The 19,442-nt window shown below is 45.7% G+C and overlaps 1 protein-coding gene across 3 annotated transcripts in view; it reads right to left on the bottom strand.

The window, feature by feature from the left end:
- SAMD12 (sterile alpha motif domain containing 12) overlaps nt 1–18,837 on the bottom strand; it is a 209,634-nt gene extending 190,797 nt beyond the window's left edge. For all 3 annotated transcript variants that reach the window (XM_028736243.2, XM_028736244.2, XM_028736245.2), the window contains exons 1-2: nt 18,700–18,837; nt 1,399–1,577 (exon numbers count right to left, since the gene is read on the bottom strand). In XM_028736243.2, the coding sequence (XP_028592076.1) occupies nt 1,399–1,577; nt 18,700–18,712 (192 nt within the window). In that variant the 5' untranslated portion in view covers nt 18,713–18,837. The remainder of the gene's footprint in view (nt 1–1,398; nt 1,578–18,699) is intronic.
- Between the last annotated feature and the right edge of the window lie 605 nt (nt 18,838–19,442).

Below are 19,442 nucleotides of genomic sequence, written 5' to 3'. Positions count from 1 at the left end.
AGTATTTGGGAGAGATTCAGAATTACTTAGGAGTAGAGGTTCAGAGAAATGAAGAGGGCATCTACTCTCTGAGTCAGAAGGAAAAAATCGAAAAGTTACTGAAGACATATGGAATGGAGAGGGCAAATGAGGTTGACACTCCCATAACTCCCCAGTACAAAAATGAACCAGAAGGGCAAAAATGTGAGAATGCAACAGCGTTTCATTCTCTGTTGGGTTCTCTGTTATATTTAAGTTGTTGGACAAGACCCGACATAACATTGGCAGTGCACATGTTATGCCAAAGAAGTACAGACCCGGCTCAGAGAGATTGGGTAGCACTTAAAAGAATCCTAAGGTATCTGAAAGGCACAAAAGATTACAAACTAGTGCTGGATACAGGATATGATCAGCAAGTGTATGCATACGCTGATGCCAGCTGGGGGGACAGAGAAAATGGAAAGTCTACCACTGGCTATGCCATATATATTGGAAATGCCCTGGTTCAGTGGAAATCCCAGAAACAAACATTTGTTGCCACAAGTACTTGTGAAGCAGAGTACTCAGCCATAAGCGAATGTGTGTCACAAATAGAATGGTTTGCTTGCCTAACAAAAGAGCTTGGAATACCTTCTGAAATGCCAATCACTGTGCTAAGTGACAACATGGCTGCACAACAGCTTGCCAACCAACAGAACTTTAAAAGCAAGAGTAAACATATTGCTATAAGATACGGAAATGTGAAAAATGCTTTAGAAAGAAATGTGTTAAAGGTACAGCACTGTAACACAAAATGTAATGTGGCAGATTTGTATACAAAATGTTTGGATGCTCCTAAATTTCGAGACTTAAGAGAATTATTAGGTCTCAAGCCTTTGACTTAAGGAGGAGTGTTGGGATACTGGATAAGTCTGCAGGCTTCAACAGGATGATGCAATACTCTGCTGGGTCAGAGTGACTCAGCAGGAGTGTGATTAGTGTGATTGGCTATCACCTGTTTTAAAAGGAAAGCCTGTTTAACAGTAGGGTGTGGTGGTTGTGCTGTAGTGTGGTGGTGCTGTGGTGGAGAGTATTCATTTGTAAGTACTCTGTATGGACTGTTTCTTTTGTATATAGCCTGTGTATAGCTCACATTAAAAAGGACTGCACTGAAAAACCTGGAACTCTTAATGCTTTGCTGAAAACGCCGCGTGGAATACGCGACAAGGACGTGTGTGTCCAGAATTGGCCTCCACAGTCACTTACGGACTCATTGTTAAAACTCGTGTTTATGGAAGACAATCTTACTCGGCTACGAGTGATCGCCAAAGAAAGAAAGAAGGAGATTGAGCTTAAAACATTCTCCATGGAGGTACATCCACTTACCACTTAGTACAGACCCTCCTCCTGAATATAAATGTGTGGTTTTGCCATGCCTACCTTAGATGATTCTGGCTCCCCATGCTGTCTCTTGGGCGTTCCTTTGGACTCAAGCAACTTAGAAGAGCTCTCCTTCTTATGGGAGGATGAGTCCACTCTCTCGCCTTCAAGTTGCAGGTTAATTCCTTCCGTGTGGACGGCGAGATCGATACCATTTGGATTTAGACTGCAATGGATAGCTGGAAGAAGGAATTGCAATGAGTCTGGAGCGTAGGAAAGGACAACATGAAAGGTTTTCAACATTCTGTCGCACTCTAGCATCACATGAGGAAACGAAAGCCAGGGCATGCATCTTTTAAACGTATACACTACTCAACTGTAGAAGAACCCTCAAAGAGGTTCACAAAAAGATAAAATAATACAATCATCAAAATAAAAGTTTGCAGCAATAATTTGAAACATACAGAAAGTTAAAACAACAACAGACTACAACAGATCAAGACTCATCATAGCTTTCTAAGCATGTGGGTAGGCTTGTCTTAAACAAGAAATGCTTTATAGCAGGCACCCAGAAAATACAGTGAAGGCAACTGCTTGATATCAATAGGCAGGGAGTCCCAGAGTTTAGGAGCTGACACACAAAACAACTGAGTTCTTTCAAATGTGGAGTAGGTATCATATGTGGCCAATTCCACCGATCGAAGCAGACAAGTGGGCACATAAGGGGTGAACTGATCTCAAGTTGTTAAGGGCTTTGTATACTAATAGCGGGACACGGGTGGCACTGTAGGTTAAACTACAGAGCCTAGGACTTGCCGATCGGAAGGTCAGTGGTTCGAATCCCTGAGATGGGGTGAGCTCCCGTTGCTCAGTCCCTGCTCCTGCCAACCTAGCAGTTCGAAAGCACGTCAAAGGGCAAGTAGATAAATAGGTCCCGCTCCGGCGGGAAGGTAAACGGCATTTCCGTGCGCTACTCTGGTACGCCAGAAGCGGCTTAGTCATGCTGGCCACATGACCCGGAAACTGTACGGCGGCTCCCTCGGCCAATAAAGCGAGATGAGCGCCGCAACCCCAGAGTCGGTCACGACTGGACCTAATGGTCAGGGGTCCCTTTACCTTTACCTTATACTAACAGCAATAGTGGTACCTTGGTTCTCAAACACCTTGGTACTCAAACAACTTGGAACCCAAACACTGTAAACCCGAAAGTAAGTGTTCTGGTTTGCGAACTTTTTTGGGAAGCCGAACATGCTCCGCTTTGAGTGCCGCACTTCCGTTTTGAGCGTTACGCTGAGGTCTGTCTGTTTTTGCTATTTATTTTGCATTTTTGTTTTTGCGGCTTCTTTGTTTTGTTTTTGTGACTGTATGGAACCCAGTTTAGCTACCGATTGATTGATTGATTGATTGACTGATTGACTGACTGTGTGACAGCAGTACATAGTTTATTCTTTCATTTTATGGATCAATGGTCTCGTTAGATAGTAAAAGTCATGTTAAATTGCTGTTTTAGGGGTTGTTTTTAAAAGTCTGGAATGGATTAATCCATTTTGCATTACTTTCTATGGGAAAACACACCTTGGTTTTGGAACACTTTGGTTTTGGAACAGGCTTCCGGGACGGATTAAGTTTGAGAACCAAGGTGCCACTGTATCTTGAACTTGGCCCAAGAGCAGATCGGCAACCAGTGCAGATCTCCGAGCACAGGAGATCTATGCAACTTGTTGTAAGGGGGAACAAGACGGTTCACACTTTACACTGAACACAAGCTGACTCTACACAAGTACTTGCATTTGTGTGAAAGACTGGACTCCTACTGAGTACAGTGGTACCTCGGATTAAGAACTTAATTCATTCTGGAGGTCCATTCTTAACCTGAAACTGTTTTTAACCTGAGGTACCACTTTAGCTAATGGGGCCTCCCGCTGCTGCTGTGCTGCCGTTGTGCGATTTCTGTTCTCAACCTGAAGCAAAGTTCTTAATCTGAGGTACTATTTCTGGGTTAGTGGAGTCTGTAACCTGAAGTGTCTGTAACCTGAAGCATCTGTAACCTGAGGTACCACTGTGGACCATGCAGTCTAATGTTACACACGAATGGCTGTACAGGTGTCCTGTTCAACTAGTTGTATTGCACATATTGTACACTTGTTGAATATAACATGTGAGACCCCTGAAGCATTTGCTGTTGCTCTGCCTTAACCCTGTTTCTTCATCCTTTAGACATTTACAGGATTTACAGCATGTATTGCAAACACATGTATTTCTTGACATAAGCCAATTAGATGTGGTGTCATTAGACGACGACGGATCCAGCAGGAGGATTTCTTCTGTACAATCTAAGTAATGTTATTCATAGTCTACAAATTGAAAAGTTATGATACATCTAACTTCTTTATTCAGGGTAACAAGGGGGAAGAAAAGCTTACATAGCAATGGCACTCTATAGCAGAATGGATTAACCAGGAAAGAGCTCTTTTAAAGCCTGCACAGAGTCAAATGAGCTGCACTCTCAGTCTGCACTTTCGTAGGATTATTCTATTAACCAAATTTATTTATCCAGTTCCGTACACTAAGCCTTTTTCAAATGGCAGTTCTCGGTTTCTTAAACAATTACATGGTGGGGGGCGGGGCGGAGAACAGGTTCTGCACCGAGTTAAAATTGATTGGAATTCAAATCAGTCCACATTATCCAATGTGAGATGTATTCTAAAGACTCCTATAAATGACTAAAGGTTGAAAATCCTTGAGTGAAATCTTTGAAAAATATTTGTAAAAAGACCTCACCCACATTCCAGCCTGGCAAAAGAATTTGAGGAGGGGGTGGAGCAGGGTGGAGGAAGGGGGGTCGAGGTGGGCCACCCCAGGTGTCACCACTGAGGGGGGTGACAAAATGGCGGGCGGCACTCACCGTGGGGCCTGCAAGGCGCCCGAGCCACACGTCTCTCCCGGGAGTGACGCGGTGGCTTGGGCGCCGGCAGGTTCCAGGCTGCCCCAAACGGTCCACCCTCTGCCTCCCCCTCAGCTGTAGGGCAGCTGAGGGGGAGGAGGCAGACAGACTCCTCAGAGGCCCCACGGGGCATCCTGCCCCAGCTCGCAGGGCACACATGCTACCCTAGGCTACCCTAGGCGCCAGATCAGCTTGCTCCACCGCTGAGGTGGAGAAGAGTCGGTGAAGGATCTGACCTTGGAAGAGAGAGGATGTATTATTATTAATAATAAAAATAATAAAAATAATTTATTATTTATACCCCGCCCATCTGGCTGGGTTTCCCCAGCCACTCTGGGCGGCTTCCAACAGAACACTAAAATACAATAACGTATCAAACATTAAAAGCTTCTCTAAACAGTTGTCTTTTAAAAGTAAAATACAGTGGTACCTCGGGTTAAGAACTTAATTCGTTCTGGAGGTCTGTTCTTAACCTGAAACTGTTCTTAAGCTGAGTTACCACTTTAGCTAATGGGGCCTCCTGCTGACACCACACGATTTCTGTTCTGATCCTGAAGCAAAGTTCTTAACCTGAGGTACTATTTCTGGGTTAGCGGAGTCTGTAACCTGAAGTGTATGTAACCCTAGGTACCACTGTAGTTGTTTATTTCCTTGACATCTGCTGGGAGGGCGTTCCACAGGGCAGGCAAAACTACCGAGAAGGCCCTCTACCTGGTTCCCTGTAACCTCACTTCTCGCAGCAGGGGAACCGCCAAATGGCCCTCGGAGCTGGACCTCAGCGTCCGGGCAGAACGATGGGGGTGGAAACGCTCCTTCAGATATACTGGACCGAGGCCATTTAGGGATTTAAAGGTCAGCACCAACACTTTGAATTGTGCTCAGAAACGTACTGGGCTGGTAGAGAGTCCCAAGGACTAAACAGAGAGCCCTGGGGAGTGCAATTGCCCCGTGGGCCTGAGGTTTTCCCACCCGCTATGTGCACACCCACCAAAAAAAGAGTAGAAGGATATCCCCTCAAGGAGTCCCTACATTGCAAAACAGAAGCAATGTTTTAGCACAGACAGGCAGCAGAACGCAGGGGCAGCCTCCCTAGATTGTAGGGGGAATTTTGGAACATGCCCACTGCTGCTTCCTTCCTATCATTCCAAGCGCATACAGTGGTACCTCAGGTTACATACGCTTCAGGTTACAGACGCTTCAGGTTACAGACTCTGCTAACCCAGAAATAGTACCTCAGGTTAAGAACTTTGCTTCAGGATGAGAACAGAAATTGTGCTCCGGCAGCGCGGCGGCAGCAGGAGGCCCCATTAGCTAAAGTGGTGCCTCAGGTTAAGAACAGTTTCAGGTTAAGAACGGACCTTCGGAACGAATTAAGTACTCAACCCGAGGTACCACTGTATACTTGAATGTGCCTGGCTGTCGTTACCCTCCTCCAAACGAAGCCTCCCAATATGTGGAATTGGATTAATATTCTTTTATAGCAGATAGCCAGCCTTAAGCCACATGCGGACGCCCCTAGAGGAATCCCTGCCTGAGAGAAAAGCCTACGAAGGCATTCTCTGCAGGCCTCCGGGGTGCGCGCTGTGACCTCGGAGGACAACCAAAAATAGAGATTTCCAAACCAAGCTAATTGGTCAGTCAAGCAGGGGGCAGATGGATCTGCAACAGCCGCAGGTGACATTAAACTCCTGCATTTCCAAAAGTCACTAGCCAAGCAATTCGCAATTTCCCCAGAGGGACGAAGGTTATACAGTAATTTAAATCGAGCCGGGGTGTTTGTCACATCCCTAATAAAAGAAGAATTGATACAAATGATCCTTCCAGTTATATCCTAGATATATAATTGAAAGTCTGGGAGGGTTTGGGGGACTATTCAGTGGAAAACTACTCAGGTTTTAAATCAATGTTAGCCAGATTTGGGGCTGCCTGATCCAAAGTGGAGCTGAAATACTTGCATTTAAGCGGATTAGTCCTATTGAAATCAATAGGGCTAAATCAACCCTAATCCAAATAATTCAATTTAAAACTATTGTAGAGCAAACTGTATGTGTGTCCAATATTTTTGAAGAATTCTTCCCCCGCTTTCTTGTGCTGGCACTGGAAAAATGAAGATGCAACAGACTCCATCTTCCCCCATAATCTCCCTGCCTACAAGCGTGAGAAGAATTCTGTGTCCCCTTTTCTTGCTTGTCCACCACAGCCAAATAGCATGGAACCCCCTAGATCAGAAGATCAGTGACTGGAAGCCTAAGAGCCGAATCTGCTCTTACCCCACTTGCCAACTCAGAGGCAAGATGGCACATGAGGAAAGAGTGGTCACTGTTGTCAGCATCGCCCTTGAGCCAGTGCACCAACTGGACTCATGTACCTCAACCCCGACTGGGCTAGGCGAGCTGGGTAGCACTGCCAGAGACCTCCTTTCTCACAGGAACAGGTCACAGTGCTGTGGACTCACAGCTTAGAGCTGAGAGCACCGGATTCACTGTCTCAATAATACAGTCGTTGCGCAGCAGAGTTTTGCAGTCTTGCAGAGTATAAACCACTCGGAGAGCAGCTCTGTAGAGTATCTTCCTTTTATTCTGTAACTACAACTATGATACAAAACTATATACAGAGCTGAATATTCTAAGCATAAATCAATGCTACACTGAGAGTCTGCAGCTGCTCTTAGCAGCAACCTTATCTCTAGGATCTCTAACACTCTCTCTCTCTCCGATACACTGACTGACTGACTCTCTCACACACACAGACTGATGTGGTGCTGGGCAGAATAAGTAGATAGCAGGACACGCCTCCTCCTCTCTGGAGAGTCAGCAGAGACCATCAGGAGATCATCAGGAGATTCTTGGGTATGGGAGGGGTGAAATCTCCTCAACTGTAGCCATCCCATTTTCTGCCCAGTATACTTTGGGCCAAGGGAGACTCTACATCCTGACCCACTTCTTATTATTTTATTATGTATTGTGGCTTAGGGCCCTCGTATTTACGGGACCGCCTCTCCTGGTATGCCCCGCAGAGGGCCTTAAGTTCCATGAATAATCATAGTTTAGAGGTCCCGGGCCCTAAGGAAGTCAGACTATCCTCCACCAGGGCCAGGGCCTTTTCAGTGATGGCTCCGACCTGGTGGAATGTTCTGTCCCATGAGACCAGGGCCCTTCAGGATTTAACCTCCTTCCACCGGGCTTGTAAGACAGAGCTATTCCGCCTGGCCTTTTATTTGAATTCAGCCTGATCTTTTATTTTCCTTCCCTTCCCTCCCCTTTTATGAAGATTACCCGCTCTGAGACCCCACAGCTAATTCTCCCCTGGCCTCCTCGCTGGCCCAAGTAGGACCAATTCAGCCAGCTAGCCCTGGGGATTATCTAATACTTATTAGATGGATTTCCCCTAAATTGATTTCTGAACTTTGAATTTTATTGTTATTCATGTTTTTATACTGTATTTTATGCTGCTTTTACAAGTGTTTTAAATTTGTTGCTAGCTGTCCTGAGCCCTGTTTTTGAACCGGGAAGGGTGGGGTATAAATTAAAAAATATTTATTTATTTATTTATGATTGTTTGTAAGCCAGTTTGGGTGGCACAGAAACACAAGCAATCGATGTCAAAGGACACCAGACATTCGCAGTCATAGAGTTGGTTTGGCCACCCCTCATTCTACATCCTGCGGGATATAGGAGAGCTTGGACTTAATCTGAATTATTGGAGGTAACGGCAAGAGGAGGTAGCTGGGTTTTAACATAAGAAGAGCTCTGTTGGATCAAGTCCATGCAGTCGAGCACCATGGTCTCACAGTGGCCAAACTACAGAAAGCCAGCAAGCAGATCCTGAATGTCGCAGCACCTTCTCCAGCTGTGATTCCCAGCAAATGGTATTCAAGGACATACTGCCTCCAATAGGCAGGGAGAACAATGTCTGATTTCCGTGCGTCTACTCTGAGTAAAACTTGGCTGGATACAACCCAATGCACTGAGTTAAATGACAGAATGTGGGAAGCTACTGAACCAGGCAACCATGATTGATTTGCCTGTGTCCTTGCACTGGTACTGTGCCCCACTTTTTTTGGTAGGGACGCAGGTAGCACTGTGTTCTAAACCACTGAACCTCTTGGTCTCTTGAGCCTCGGAAGGTCAGCGGTTCGAATCCCCGCGACAGAGTGAGCTCCCGTTGCTCTGTCCCAGCTCCTGCCAACCTAGCAGTTCGAAAGCACACCAGTGCAAGTAGATAAATAGGTACTGCTGCAGCGGGAACATAAATGGCGTTTCCGTGCACTCTGGCTTCCGTCATGGTGACCCGTTGCGCCAGAAGCGGTTTAGTCGTGCTGGCCACACGACCTGGAAAGCTGTCTGTGGACAAACGCCGACTCCCTCAGCCTGAAAGCGAGATGAGCGCCACAACCCCATAGTCACCTTTGACTGGACTTAACCGTCCAGGGGTCCTTTACCTTTCCCTTACTCATAAAATCCCAAAATGGTGTACACAAGGTCCCATCCATACCCTGACCTGACACCGACAAGCTTAGTTTCAGCTAAGGACTAGGGAACCTAGGGCCCTCTCCACAGGTTGCTGGATTTCCAACTCCCACCAGCCCCAGCCAGCATGGCCAATGGTCAAGAATGATAGGAACCGTTGTTCAACAACATCAATAGGGCCACAGGTTCCCCAACTTTGAGCCAGGTGGTGGCCTCAGGTGCCTTCAGACCATGTACTGGTGTCCTATCTATCTGCCCCCCAATCACTTTGTCTTGCCTGTGCTGTGCTATGCCTCTCGCCCTGACCTAGCCACTGTGATCCAAGCGATGGTCACCTCCAGGCTTGATTATTGTAACTCACTCTACATGGGGCTGCCCTTGAGACTGACCCAGAAACTCAGAATCCCGTGGCGATACTCCTTATGGGGTCCTCGCCGTGGGATCACAGTGCTATACTATCTGCACTGGCTCCTGGTGGAGTACAGGATCAGGTTTAAGGAGCTGGTTTTAACCTTTAATGCCCTATACAGCCTAGGACCATAGCTGTCAATGTTTTCCCTTTTTTAAGGGAAATTCCCTTATTCCGAATAGGATTCCTCGCAAGAAAAGGGAAAAGTTGACAGCTATGCCTAGGACCCTCGTACCTATGGGACTGCCTCTCCTGGTATGTCCCACAGAGGACCTTACGGTCTTTAAATAAAAACATCTTGGAGATCCCAAGCCACAGGGAGGTTAGACTGGCCTCGACCAGAGCTAGGGCTTTTTCAGCCATGGCCCCGATCTGGTGGAACGCTCTGTCACAAGAGACTAGGGCCCTGCGGGACTTGACATCTTTCTGCAGGGCCTGCAAGACGGAGCTGTTCTGCCAGGCCTTTGGCCAAGGCACAGTCTAACCCCCTTTCTCCTTCTGTAATCTTCATAGAACTCTAACCTGATGGTTGCCATTAATTTGATTCTGAATTGATTCTAGAATGTATTTTAATTAATTGACTGTGTGATTTAATGTACCCTGTGCTATTTTTACCTGTTGTTAGCTGCTCTGAGCCTGGCTTTGGCCGGGGAGGGAAGGATACAAAACAACAACAACAACAACAACAACAATAATAATAATAATTAGCAGTTTTATCTCCTGCAAGCTCTGCCATTGTAGTTGAGCTTCATTCCACTGAGACTGGTATCTCCAAGACCCTGAACTTCCTGCCTGCAATAATTCAGAACTGACAAGATGATAACAAGACTCCATGGAGTTACTTTCACTAAATACCCTACAGATCATTTGATTATTTATTATTATTCCAAACTGCCCTATATCTAGTTTAGATCCACAGACAGGTATACAAATACTGTTTCACAGTTTCCTTGAGAACGTGCTTATCCAAATTTGTTTATCACCGCAAACCTTCCGCTATGCAGCAGAGAAAATATAATTGCAAACATTTTAACAAAGATTTTTTTTAAAAAAAAAAAGCTTTCTGCTATTGGTTCTGACCTATTTCTTTCACTTTGACTGGAAGGAAGGAAGCAGTTAAAGGAACACTGTTGAAACTCCAAGCTCTATAAATAGAGTTTCCTTGGCAGCTGTCTCAAAGACGACCTGTATACTTCTTCTTAACCGCCTCCCAAATTATCCTTGTTAGAATGTAAAATAAGAAACGCAAACACCTTACACCACACTAAGTCAAGACAATGTTGCTCCTATAACCATGAGAGATGACAGCCTTGACCTCTTACTGTGCTGGCAGCAATCAGTATATATCATCCCCATACTGTTCAAGTACAGGACATATTGTCCAATCCAGAGTTTCCCAACCTGTTAACACTTTGGGTACCACATTTTCCCGCTTCCTTAAAGCTAGAGGCACAATTCACCTGACAAACACACTGTAAGTAGCCTCCTGCAAGATAGCCCAGCTAAAACTACTCTTAGCATCCCGCTTGACCCTTCATCCACGAATGGTGATGCTCCTGGAAGGTCTCTCCTCCTCCCAGAGGGGAGGGGTTGTGAGCGGGAGCAGCTTCCCGCAGCTCCTGATTGCTCCTGCTGCCGCGGCCAAGCCTTCCCGCCGACCAATAGGGCCAGCTGGTGGGCGGGGCTAACTGCATTTAAACAGCCACGGCAGCGCTCAGTTCACAGTCGGGTTCCTGCTTGCATTGGATCTCCCACCCTCCCTCCCTTTTAGGTCAGCTTCCTTTGCGTATTGACCTTGCTAGGACTTCAGTTGGTTGCCTTGGTTGCCCAAGGGGCCTGGTAGGACTTTTTTATCCGTTTGGCAAATTGGCACCAGCCTCTTGGTTATTCCGCCTACCTCGTAGCAATTCGTCACAACTTTCTGGTATTGGTAGTTAGGCATTGGAATATGTGTGCTGTGTCGGAGGATTGGGTATGGGCCATCATCTACCCCTCCTCTTTTGGGTATTCCGTTAAAGGAATCCGGCGGTCGTGGGGTGGAGACATGTATTCGTGTTTCGTCCAGTGCCTAAGCCAATACTACTCACATGCTGTAACCAATAATAGTTGCGGCCTAATTTTGCGCATTAACCTAAAATAATGTGTCTTGGTATCTTATTTATAATCCTATGCAGGTGGCGGGTCCTCGACTCACAAGTCCTCCTTCTCCCAGTGCATATGAACTCTCCTATGAGCAGCACTGAAGAATCCTGGTGCATTGGTGAACCTGTGGCCCTACAGGTGCAGGGGGACTACAATTCCCATCAGCCATGGCCAACAAGGTTAGGCATTACGGGACCCGGAATCCAAAAATTCCTCTATTAAGGCCACAGGTTCCCCAGCCCCTGGTCTTCTGGGATTAATGCAGGGAAGTGGTAGCAGAGGTGGATTTAGCCCAGAGCCTTACACCTCCTTCCCAAAGCCTTGCACCTCCCTTACCCAGCTTTGGGAAGGCACAGTGAGGGCTGGAGGTAGTGTCAAATGTTGGCTTTGCACAGAGTGCCATATTACCAAGGTCCACCCAGTGGTGGCAAGGGAAAATAGAAGTTTGGCTAGGAATACTTGGGGACCCCTGTGCATGTGACGATCTCGCTCCCAAAGGCATAGAACATTCAATGGTCCCAGCTTGGTGGCTTGATCTTAAGAGACACGCTTCCACACTTCTCAGTTTGAGAAGTACTACATGCCTAGAAGGTACATTTTATCATATGTGGTGGGATTGCAAAAAGGCAAAAGCTTATTGGGAAATGATATATAACGAGTTGAAGAAAATGTTGAAAATAACTTTTGTAAAAAAACCCAGAAGCCTTTCTACTAGGTATCTTAGGCCAAGACATACCGAAAGAAAAGAGGACTCTATTTATGTATGCCACTACAGCTGTGAGAATGTTGATTGCACAAAACTGGAAGACTGGAGAAACACCAACTAAAGAACAATGGCAAGAGAAGTTGATGAACTATGCAGAACTGGCAAAAATGACAGACAGACAATGAGAAAAAGACAACAGTGACTTTGAAAAAGAATGGGAACCATTTCTATTATACTTGCAGAAACAAAGAAAGTCTATAGACTTGATGGCAGGATTTAAATAAACATTCACATCGTTAGTATTAGAAAATGTGTAGAAGATAGAGAAATAATATGGTGTACTTATTTTTATCTTTATGTTTTTAGGTTAGATGTTATTGTATAAATATGTTATTAGTACTTTTTCTTTTAGGAGGTAGCAAGGTGGGTGAAAGGAGAAACAAACCAGAAGCAAAAGTTGGGGGAAGCCTAGGAGGGGAGGGAGGAAGGAATGAATACTGTAGATTCCGGCGTATTAGGCAACTGGGCGTATTAGACAGGGGTTGTCTTATAAGCCCAGTCTTATACGCTGGGCAGCAGCAGTGGGCGGGCTCCATGCTGGGAGAAAGCCATACCTGGCATATAAGACGACCCCCAACCTTTTAACCTCTTTTCCAGGGTTAAAAAGTCGTCTTATACGCCGGAATCTACAGTATAAATGTTATGGATATGAGATGTATGTAATGAATGAAAAAGAAAACTGAATAAAAATTTTAAAAGAGAGCGAGAGAAGTACTATATGCCTCAAACGTTCTGCTTCCCAACTGCAAGGCCCTCTTTCAGTCTTCCCCACCCTAGTGCCCTCCAGACGTGTTAAGCTACAACTCCTTGGTTATTGGCTATGCTTCCTAGGGCTGATGGGATCTGGAGTCAAAAACAGCTGGAGGGCACCAGGCTTTGGAAGTTTGCCCAACCTGAATGCCAAGGGTGGTTCTTTTTCACGCAGCTTGAAATATTTCCTGTTGCTATTTGGAGCAGTTTAAGAAACCAGAATGCACAGTTCAAGAATACACACAACAAGGTGCAGCCCCTGGATTAAACTCCTCTTCCTTGAGCAGAAAGAATGGGGAAGTAGCCAAAGAAAACAGAGAACAGAGAAGCTAAAATGCAAATATTTCCATGCCCACAATCACAAATTCGCTGTCTTGTCCACAAAGGTGTGTTTGTGCCTGAATGGACTGCAGATTAATTGGTTGTTTAAATGTGTGAATCCAACCCCACTAGACAACAATTTCTTATCAGCTCAACCAACAATAATTTCCTAAAGAATTCAACAACAAAGCATCAAGTATTGGCCCAATTAGGACAATCAATAAACCAGCCAAGATATTTACAAGCATTTGGGCATGCACACAGCCTGTTAGTCCTCCTGTCACACAAGCTGAAAACAAACCAATATGTCTTTCATTAGCTATTGTTTCCCACTCTATCCAAAAAAGAAAAAATGCTGCCACTGACACCAACCTCAGAGCAAGTCATGATATTAAGCCAGCTTCAAGCCATGGGTCACCATACATCCAAATTTTCCCACTGCAGTCGGCAGCAGTGTCCAGGCGGAAATCGGGAAAATGTCCAGGAAAATCTGGATGTATGGCAGCCTATATTGGCAGTGCCATTTTTTGGCCGTTTCCCCATAAAAATAGCTCAACATTTTCACTGTTTGAAATATGCTAAGCCTAGACTAAAGCTTCATTTTGGCTCATGGGAAGAGAGGTGCCAAACTGCTAAGAGCATGGACAAACCAAGGCACATTCATCTCTACTTATAAAGAATACACATTTGTCCCATTGAACTAAATGGGGCTTAGTTCTGAACAGGCATGCAGGGAATACACATACACGTGGATTAGCCCCAGACTTCAATTAAAAATGTAATTTACTGCCATGTACAAGTTAAGATCTTTCTTTTCACAAGGCCTTTTGGTTTATTTCTCTTGTTTTAGTTTAATCCTTTTTAAAGCTGTGTGATTTGCTGGTTGTTTTCTTTTTTAAAAAAAAGTACTGTTCTTAACTGGGAATTGAGTTCTATCTCGGCGGTCTCATGTGTAACTGAGAGGTAAGATAAAAAATTTAAACAAATAAATCCCAGTCTACAGAAATTAGAGCAGGCATAGGCAAACTCGCCCTCCAGATGTTTTGGGACTACAATTCCCATCATCCCTGACCACTGGTCCTGTTAGCTAGGGATCATGGGAGTTGTTGTCCCAAAACATCTGGAGGGCCGAGTTTGCCTGTGCCTGAATTGGAGTATTTATTGTCTCACTGGAATGAGTCCAGGACAGTGTAATCCTATTTATGTAATCCCATTTATGTTTACTCAGAGTAAATCCCATTGCATTCAGTAAGGCTTACTCCCAGGTAAGTTTTTTGAAATAAAAACTGCACTTTCGTTTTTCCCCCTATGACAATTCCCACAGCAGAAGAGATAAGCCACTCATTTCATGTTAAAAACACCCAGTCTCTTCAGCAGTGGAAACATGCCTATCCCATTCAGTTATGTCCCTTCTTTGGATCCAAACTAATGGGACCACCTTTCCTGTTGTAGCGTGTTGCAGTGCTAAAGTGGTGGAACAAGCTGACTGGAGGTGTATCCAACTGGGTTTTACAGAGAGAGAAAAGACATAAAGCCTACCATTTTAGACTGGCTTTTAAAAAGCATTTATTTTCCAGAAACAACTTAGAACTAGTTCACTTTTTTTTTACACATTCATATGTTTTTATACTATCTTTTGCAGAATATTGCTATTTTTTCTTTTTTTTTTGCCCACCTTCCATTTTAATTCTATTGCTTATGTTCACAGGCTGGGATTCTACAGTTCAGCATGTCCAAAGGGCCTTGGGGCTTGTATTTTTCAAACAGTGCCCCTTGTTGCTTTTGAAACCGAGGAGACTTTGAAAATAAGATTGCAAAGATATGGCATAAGATTTACAAAACCTAATGGGTATGGGTAAACCATTAGGGATACCTAAAGTATTTGTTTGAGTCTCAGTGACAACATTTTTTAAATGTTTTAAAATGATTGTATCATTTTGCACTTTTATATTGTTTGTATAAGAGGTGTAGAACTAAATAAATTTTTTAAAAAATAAAATGTGATAAAAAAATTAAAGAGTTTGCCACTGTTGGCATGAGAAAGATAGGCTCCCTCATTTTCTGTTCCTTCAAGAGAAGAGAGCTATGCTAAAAGTTGAGTCTCCAAAATTTCATTTAATATTTCAGGATTAGCGGCAGAGGGAGAGACAAAGAGAACTGACAGAAACAGAGAGAGACAAGAACGAAGGTGATTTCTACATAAAATGATGAAGGTGGCAGAAAACGGGAAGAATTAAAATAACCTGATAACTATTCTAAAATTAATATTAATGATTATCATTGTTGTGTGTCCATATATTACCAGCGTATTGGTTGTTCGTTCATTTCTGGGCCAATTCAGAAAGGAATTGTGTTTAAAGCCCTAAACGGCTTAGGCCCAAAATTATCTGGGAGACCTTCTCGAGGGCTAAAATTCAGCAAATGGGACCCTCTTAGTCATTCCTTCACCCTCAGAAGCTCAGGGATGATGGTGGCGGCCCAACAGAGGGCATTATCTGGGGCAGCCCCTAAGCTATGGGATCCCTCTCCACAAAGGCACGTCTGGCACCTTCGGTTTACAGCATGTAGGCAAACTAAGGCCCGGGGGCCGGATCCAGCCCAATCGCCTTCTAAATCTAGCCCATGGACGGTCCGGGAATCAGCGTGTTTTTACATGAGTAGAATGTGTCCTTTTATTTAAAATGCATCTCTGGGTTATTTGTGGTGCCTGCCTGGTATTTTTACACCTCTGGGTTATTTGTGGGGCATAGGAATTCATTCTCCGCCCCCCCCCCCAAAAAAAAATATAGTCCGGCCCCCCACAAGGTCTGAGGGACTGTGGACCGCCCCCCTGCTGAGAAAGTTTGCTGAAAGTTTACAGCTTTGGTTATACGCTGAAGATACAACTCTTCACCCTTGCATTTGACGCTTGAGATATACCGTGAGATACAATCAATCATTTTATTTGTATGTTGCCTTTCCAAAGTTAAAACTATGCTCAAGGTGGCTTACAATGTATATAAAAAACCATAACTACAAACATAAAAGCAGTTGTAAATAATAAACAAAACTTCAAAAATTACACAACCAAACTGAACAACTTCCACACGAATCCAAAACAAAGATACAAAAAATGTGTATCAACAGCAACTGTACCCCCTCCAACAAAACCCCCCCAACAACACCCCAACCCAAGGTAAATAAATAAGCTGATAGCATGCATGTTTGCATGCATATTTGAAAGCACCTCAAAATGTGCATTACATGCAAACAACATGGTGCTGAACAGGTAAAGGTAAAGGTAAAGGTACCCCTGCCCGTACGGGCCAGTCTTGACAGACTCTGGGGTTGTGCGCCCATCTCACTCAAGAGGCCGGGGGCCAGCGCTGTCCGCAGACACTTCCGGGTCACGTGGCCAGCGTGACATCGCTGCTCTGGCGAGCCAGAGCCGCACACGGAAACGCCGTTTACCTTCCCGCTAGTAAGCGGTCCCTATTTATCTACTTGCACCCGGGAGTGCTTTCGAACTGCTAGGTTGGCAGGCGCTGGGACCGAGCAACAGGAGCACACCCCGCCGCGGGGATTCGAACCGCCGACCTTTCGATCGGCAAGCCCTAGGCGCTGAGGCTTTAACCCACAGCGTCACCCGCGTCCCAACGGGGTCCTTAATCAGAGGTGCATTTACGTCCATAGTTTGCCATCCTAAGTAATGCATGCATACAAGATGCAAATCTCCTACACAGGATCACAGCAACTGAATGCAGATGTTGCTGAACATCCCAGAACTCCCACCAGCCCCAGCGAGGATGGCCAGCGGACAGGCATAATGGGGACAACATCTGGCAGAGTCAGTGTTTCCCCACGACGGAGAACTGCTTTGAGCAACTTTTCAGAAAATATCATAAGCTGATGGTGGTATACTTAAGATACCTTGTGTGAACTGTTCCTGATGCTGTATTTTACATTGTTGTGACCTGCAACCTCATGGTGAAGGCAGGTATTAGATATATTATTATTATTATTTATTTATTATTATTATTATATCGTAGGCCCCAATTCACAAAGGGCACCTACAAGGCCCACAGGCAGTAATGCAGAATTCGCCCAACACCCCAGAATAATATTTCTGTGAAGTATAAGTAATGGCGGGCAAGTTGTCTTCCTGTTTGCTTGCTCACCATCATAGGGTTTTTTCAGAGAACAGGGGTGCCAACATGAATAAAATGGGGGGGGGGGGCAGGTAAACCTCGTCCCACATAATCAATCACAATGTGTGGCACATGCACACAACATTTGAATGGCAAAGCCCATCAACTTTTTGGCGGGCGGCCCCCTCAAATGTTTTACTGGGGGAGCCAAAGGCACCTTGGCCCCTAGGAGTTGGTTCCCATGTCACCAAACAACCACCAATAATTTTTTGAGGCCCCCCCTGGGCCCTCGTTTGAAAAACCATGGCTCGAACCTACTTCACAGGTTTCAAACCCTCTCCTGAAAGCAGCTCACGGGCACTGAAAGCTCCCTTCTGTGTTGGACATTACAGAAAGGAGTTGTCTAACTTCCAAGGCCCCATGAACAAATTGCTGCTCAGGTGCAGCTCATCTGATGCAGCTGTGCGGAAATCCTGGAGACCGGGCCTTTTCGGATCCCTAAAACCAAACAGGCCCTCTGCTATTGGCGCTATTTAATTGCCGCATATCCCCAAATCAGCCGCAAAACCTGAACCTTAGTGTCTTTTTAAGGCTCAAGAGCTTACACAGAGACCAACTTTGTGAAGCTAGGTAATGGGAATAAGATTTGTAAGAAGAGTACTTGAAGATATTGAAAAGCACCACGCTTGTCATATATTTTTTTCGTTGAAGTGGTATCTAAGGACATAAGAAAACCATTGCTTTGGGGGCAGAGGGGCAGCTACAGAGATACAGGGCTTCAACTAATCCAATTAATTATTATTATTATTAATATTAGTATTAGTATTATTTTGGTGGGGAAGCATGCAGCAGGATAGAGTGGGTTTTCTATCAGAAACTACCTTTTTTACAGCAAGGCTGCTGTTTCTGACAGAAACCCCCCTCTATCCTGTGCTGCATGCTCCCCCAAAATAATAATAATAATAATAATAATAATAATAATAATAATAATAATAATAATAATAATAATGGCTTTCAGAGGGGTCGGGCAAGGATGGGGGAAGGGAAGCAGCGGTGCGTCTCCGACCAGGTGAGATGCTTCCATTGGCAACCCTTCCTGGCATGCATGAGGAGGGACAGCGGCGGCGTTGACCCTTTTTTCGGGCACATGACGACCCACCCCCTTCCGCTTGCAAGAGCGCCCATTCCTGTGCCCAGCCCATCGCGAGCATTTTGCAAAGGTGGGCTCCTTCCCTCGCCCCTCTCCACCTGAAGGATGCCTTCCCACCCCCACCCCACCCCCCGCTTCCTAGTCCAGCTGGGGCTTCGCCTCCTCCAGGTGAGCGCCAAGGAAAAGAAATGGAGGTGGGTGCAAGGAAGGCGGTGTATCAGGAAGCAGGAGCGGCCGCCCCTGGCTTTGCAAAAGGGAAAGGCAGGAGGACTGCAGCCCTTACCTTCCACAGCCATTCTCTCAGAGCTTGCTTAGGGCATGCATAGTTCGCCTGCCAAGGGATGCTGCTTCTGCTTCTCCTCCTCCTCCCCTCTTCCCCACCCCTTCTTCCTCCCTTTCTCTTTTCTTCCCCCTCCACTGTTTTCTCTTTTTTCCTCGTCTGCAACCAAAAGAACAACCTGCAGCAAGAAAGGGTTAGCCCCGTTCCCGGTGCAGGCTGGGAAATGTAGTCTTTTGCCGGCAGCTCGGGCGAGGCCACAAGACCCCCCCCCCCCATCCGCTCGCTGCAAAGGCGGCTTTGCTGCGCATGCAATGCCCAGGGCGCGCGAAGCGAAGAGGGAGCGCCGGGTTTGGAAGGGCCCCGCGACTGCAGCCTATGCCTCCGGGGCTCTGAAAGCTTTTGGGGGGCAGAAAACTACAAATCCCGGCACGCCGCGCTGCGAGGTTTTTCAGGGCGACCTGGCGTGGGGCTGTTTGATTGAGGACTTCCTCGTCAAATTGGAGGAGGAGACAGGTAGAGAGGAGGCAAAGCGTGTCGGGCGCAGGAGGGGAGAGGCGGCTAACTAGGGCAAGAAATCTCGCCAGGCTGGAAGAGCATCTGTCGCTTCTGTGTGGCTTCACTGCAGCTGCTAGAATGCAAAACGATTCCAAAAAAACCCAACCCACAAAACCCCAACACAGACGCAGGACTCTGTTTCAGCAAATATCATTGGGAGAGGGAATTGTTCTTGTTAACAACAATGTCTC

Source organism: Podarcis muralis, chromosome 8, assembly GCF_964188315.1.
Source record: "Podarcis muralis chromosome 8, rPodMur119.hap1.1, whole genome shotgun sequence".
Taxonomy (NCBI): Eukaryota; Metazoa; Chordata; class Lepidosauria; order Squamata; family Lacertidae; genus Podarcis; species Podarcis muralis.
This window is presented reverse-complemented; position numbering and strand designations above follow the sequence as displayed.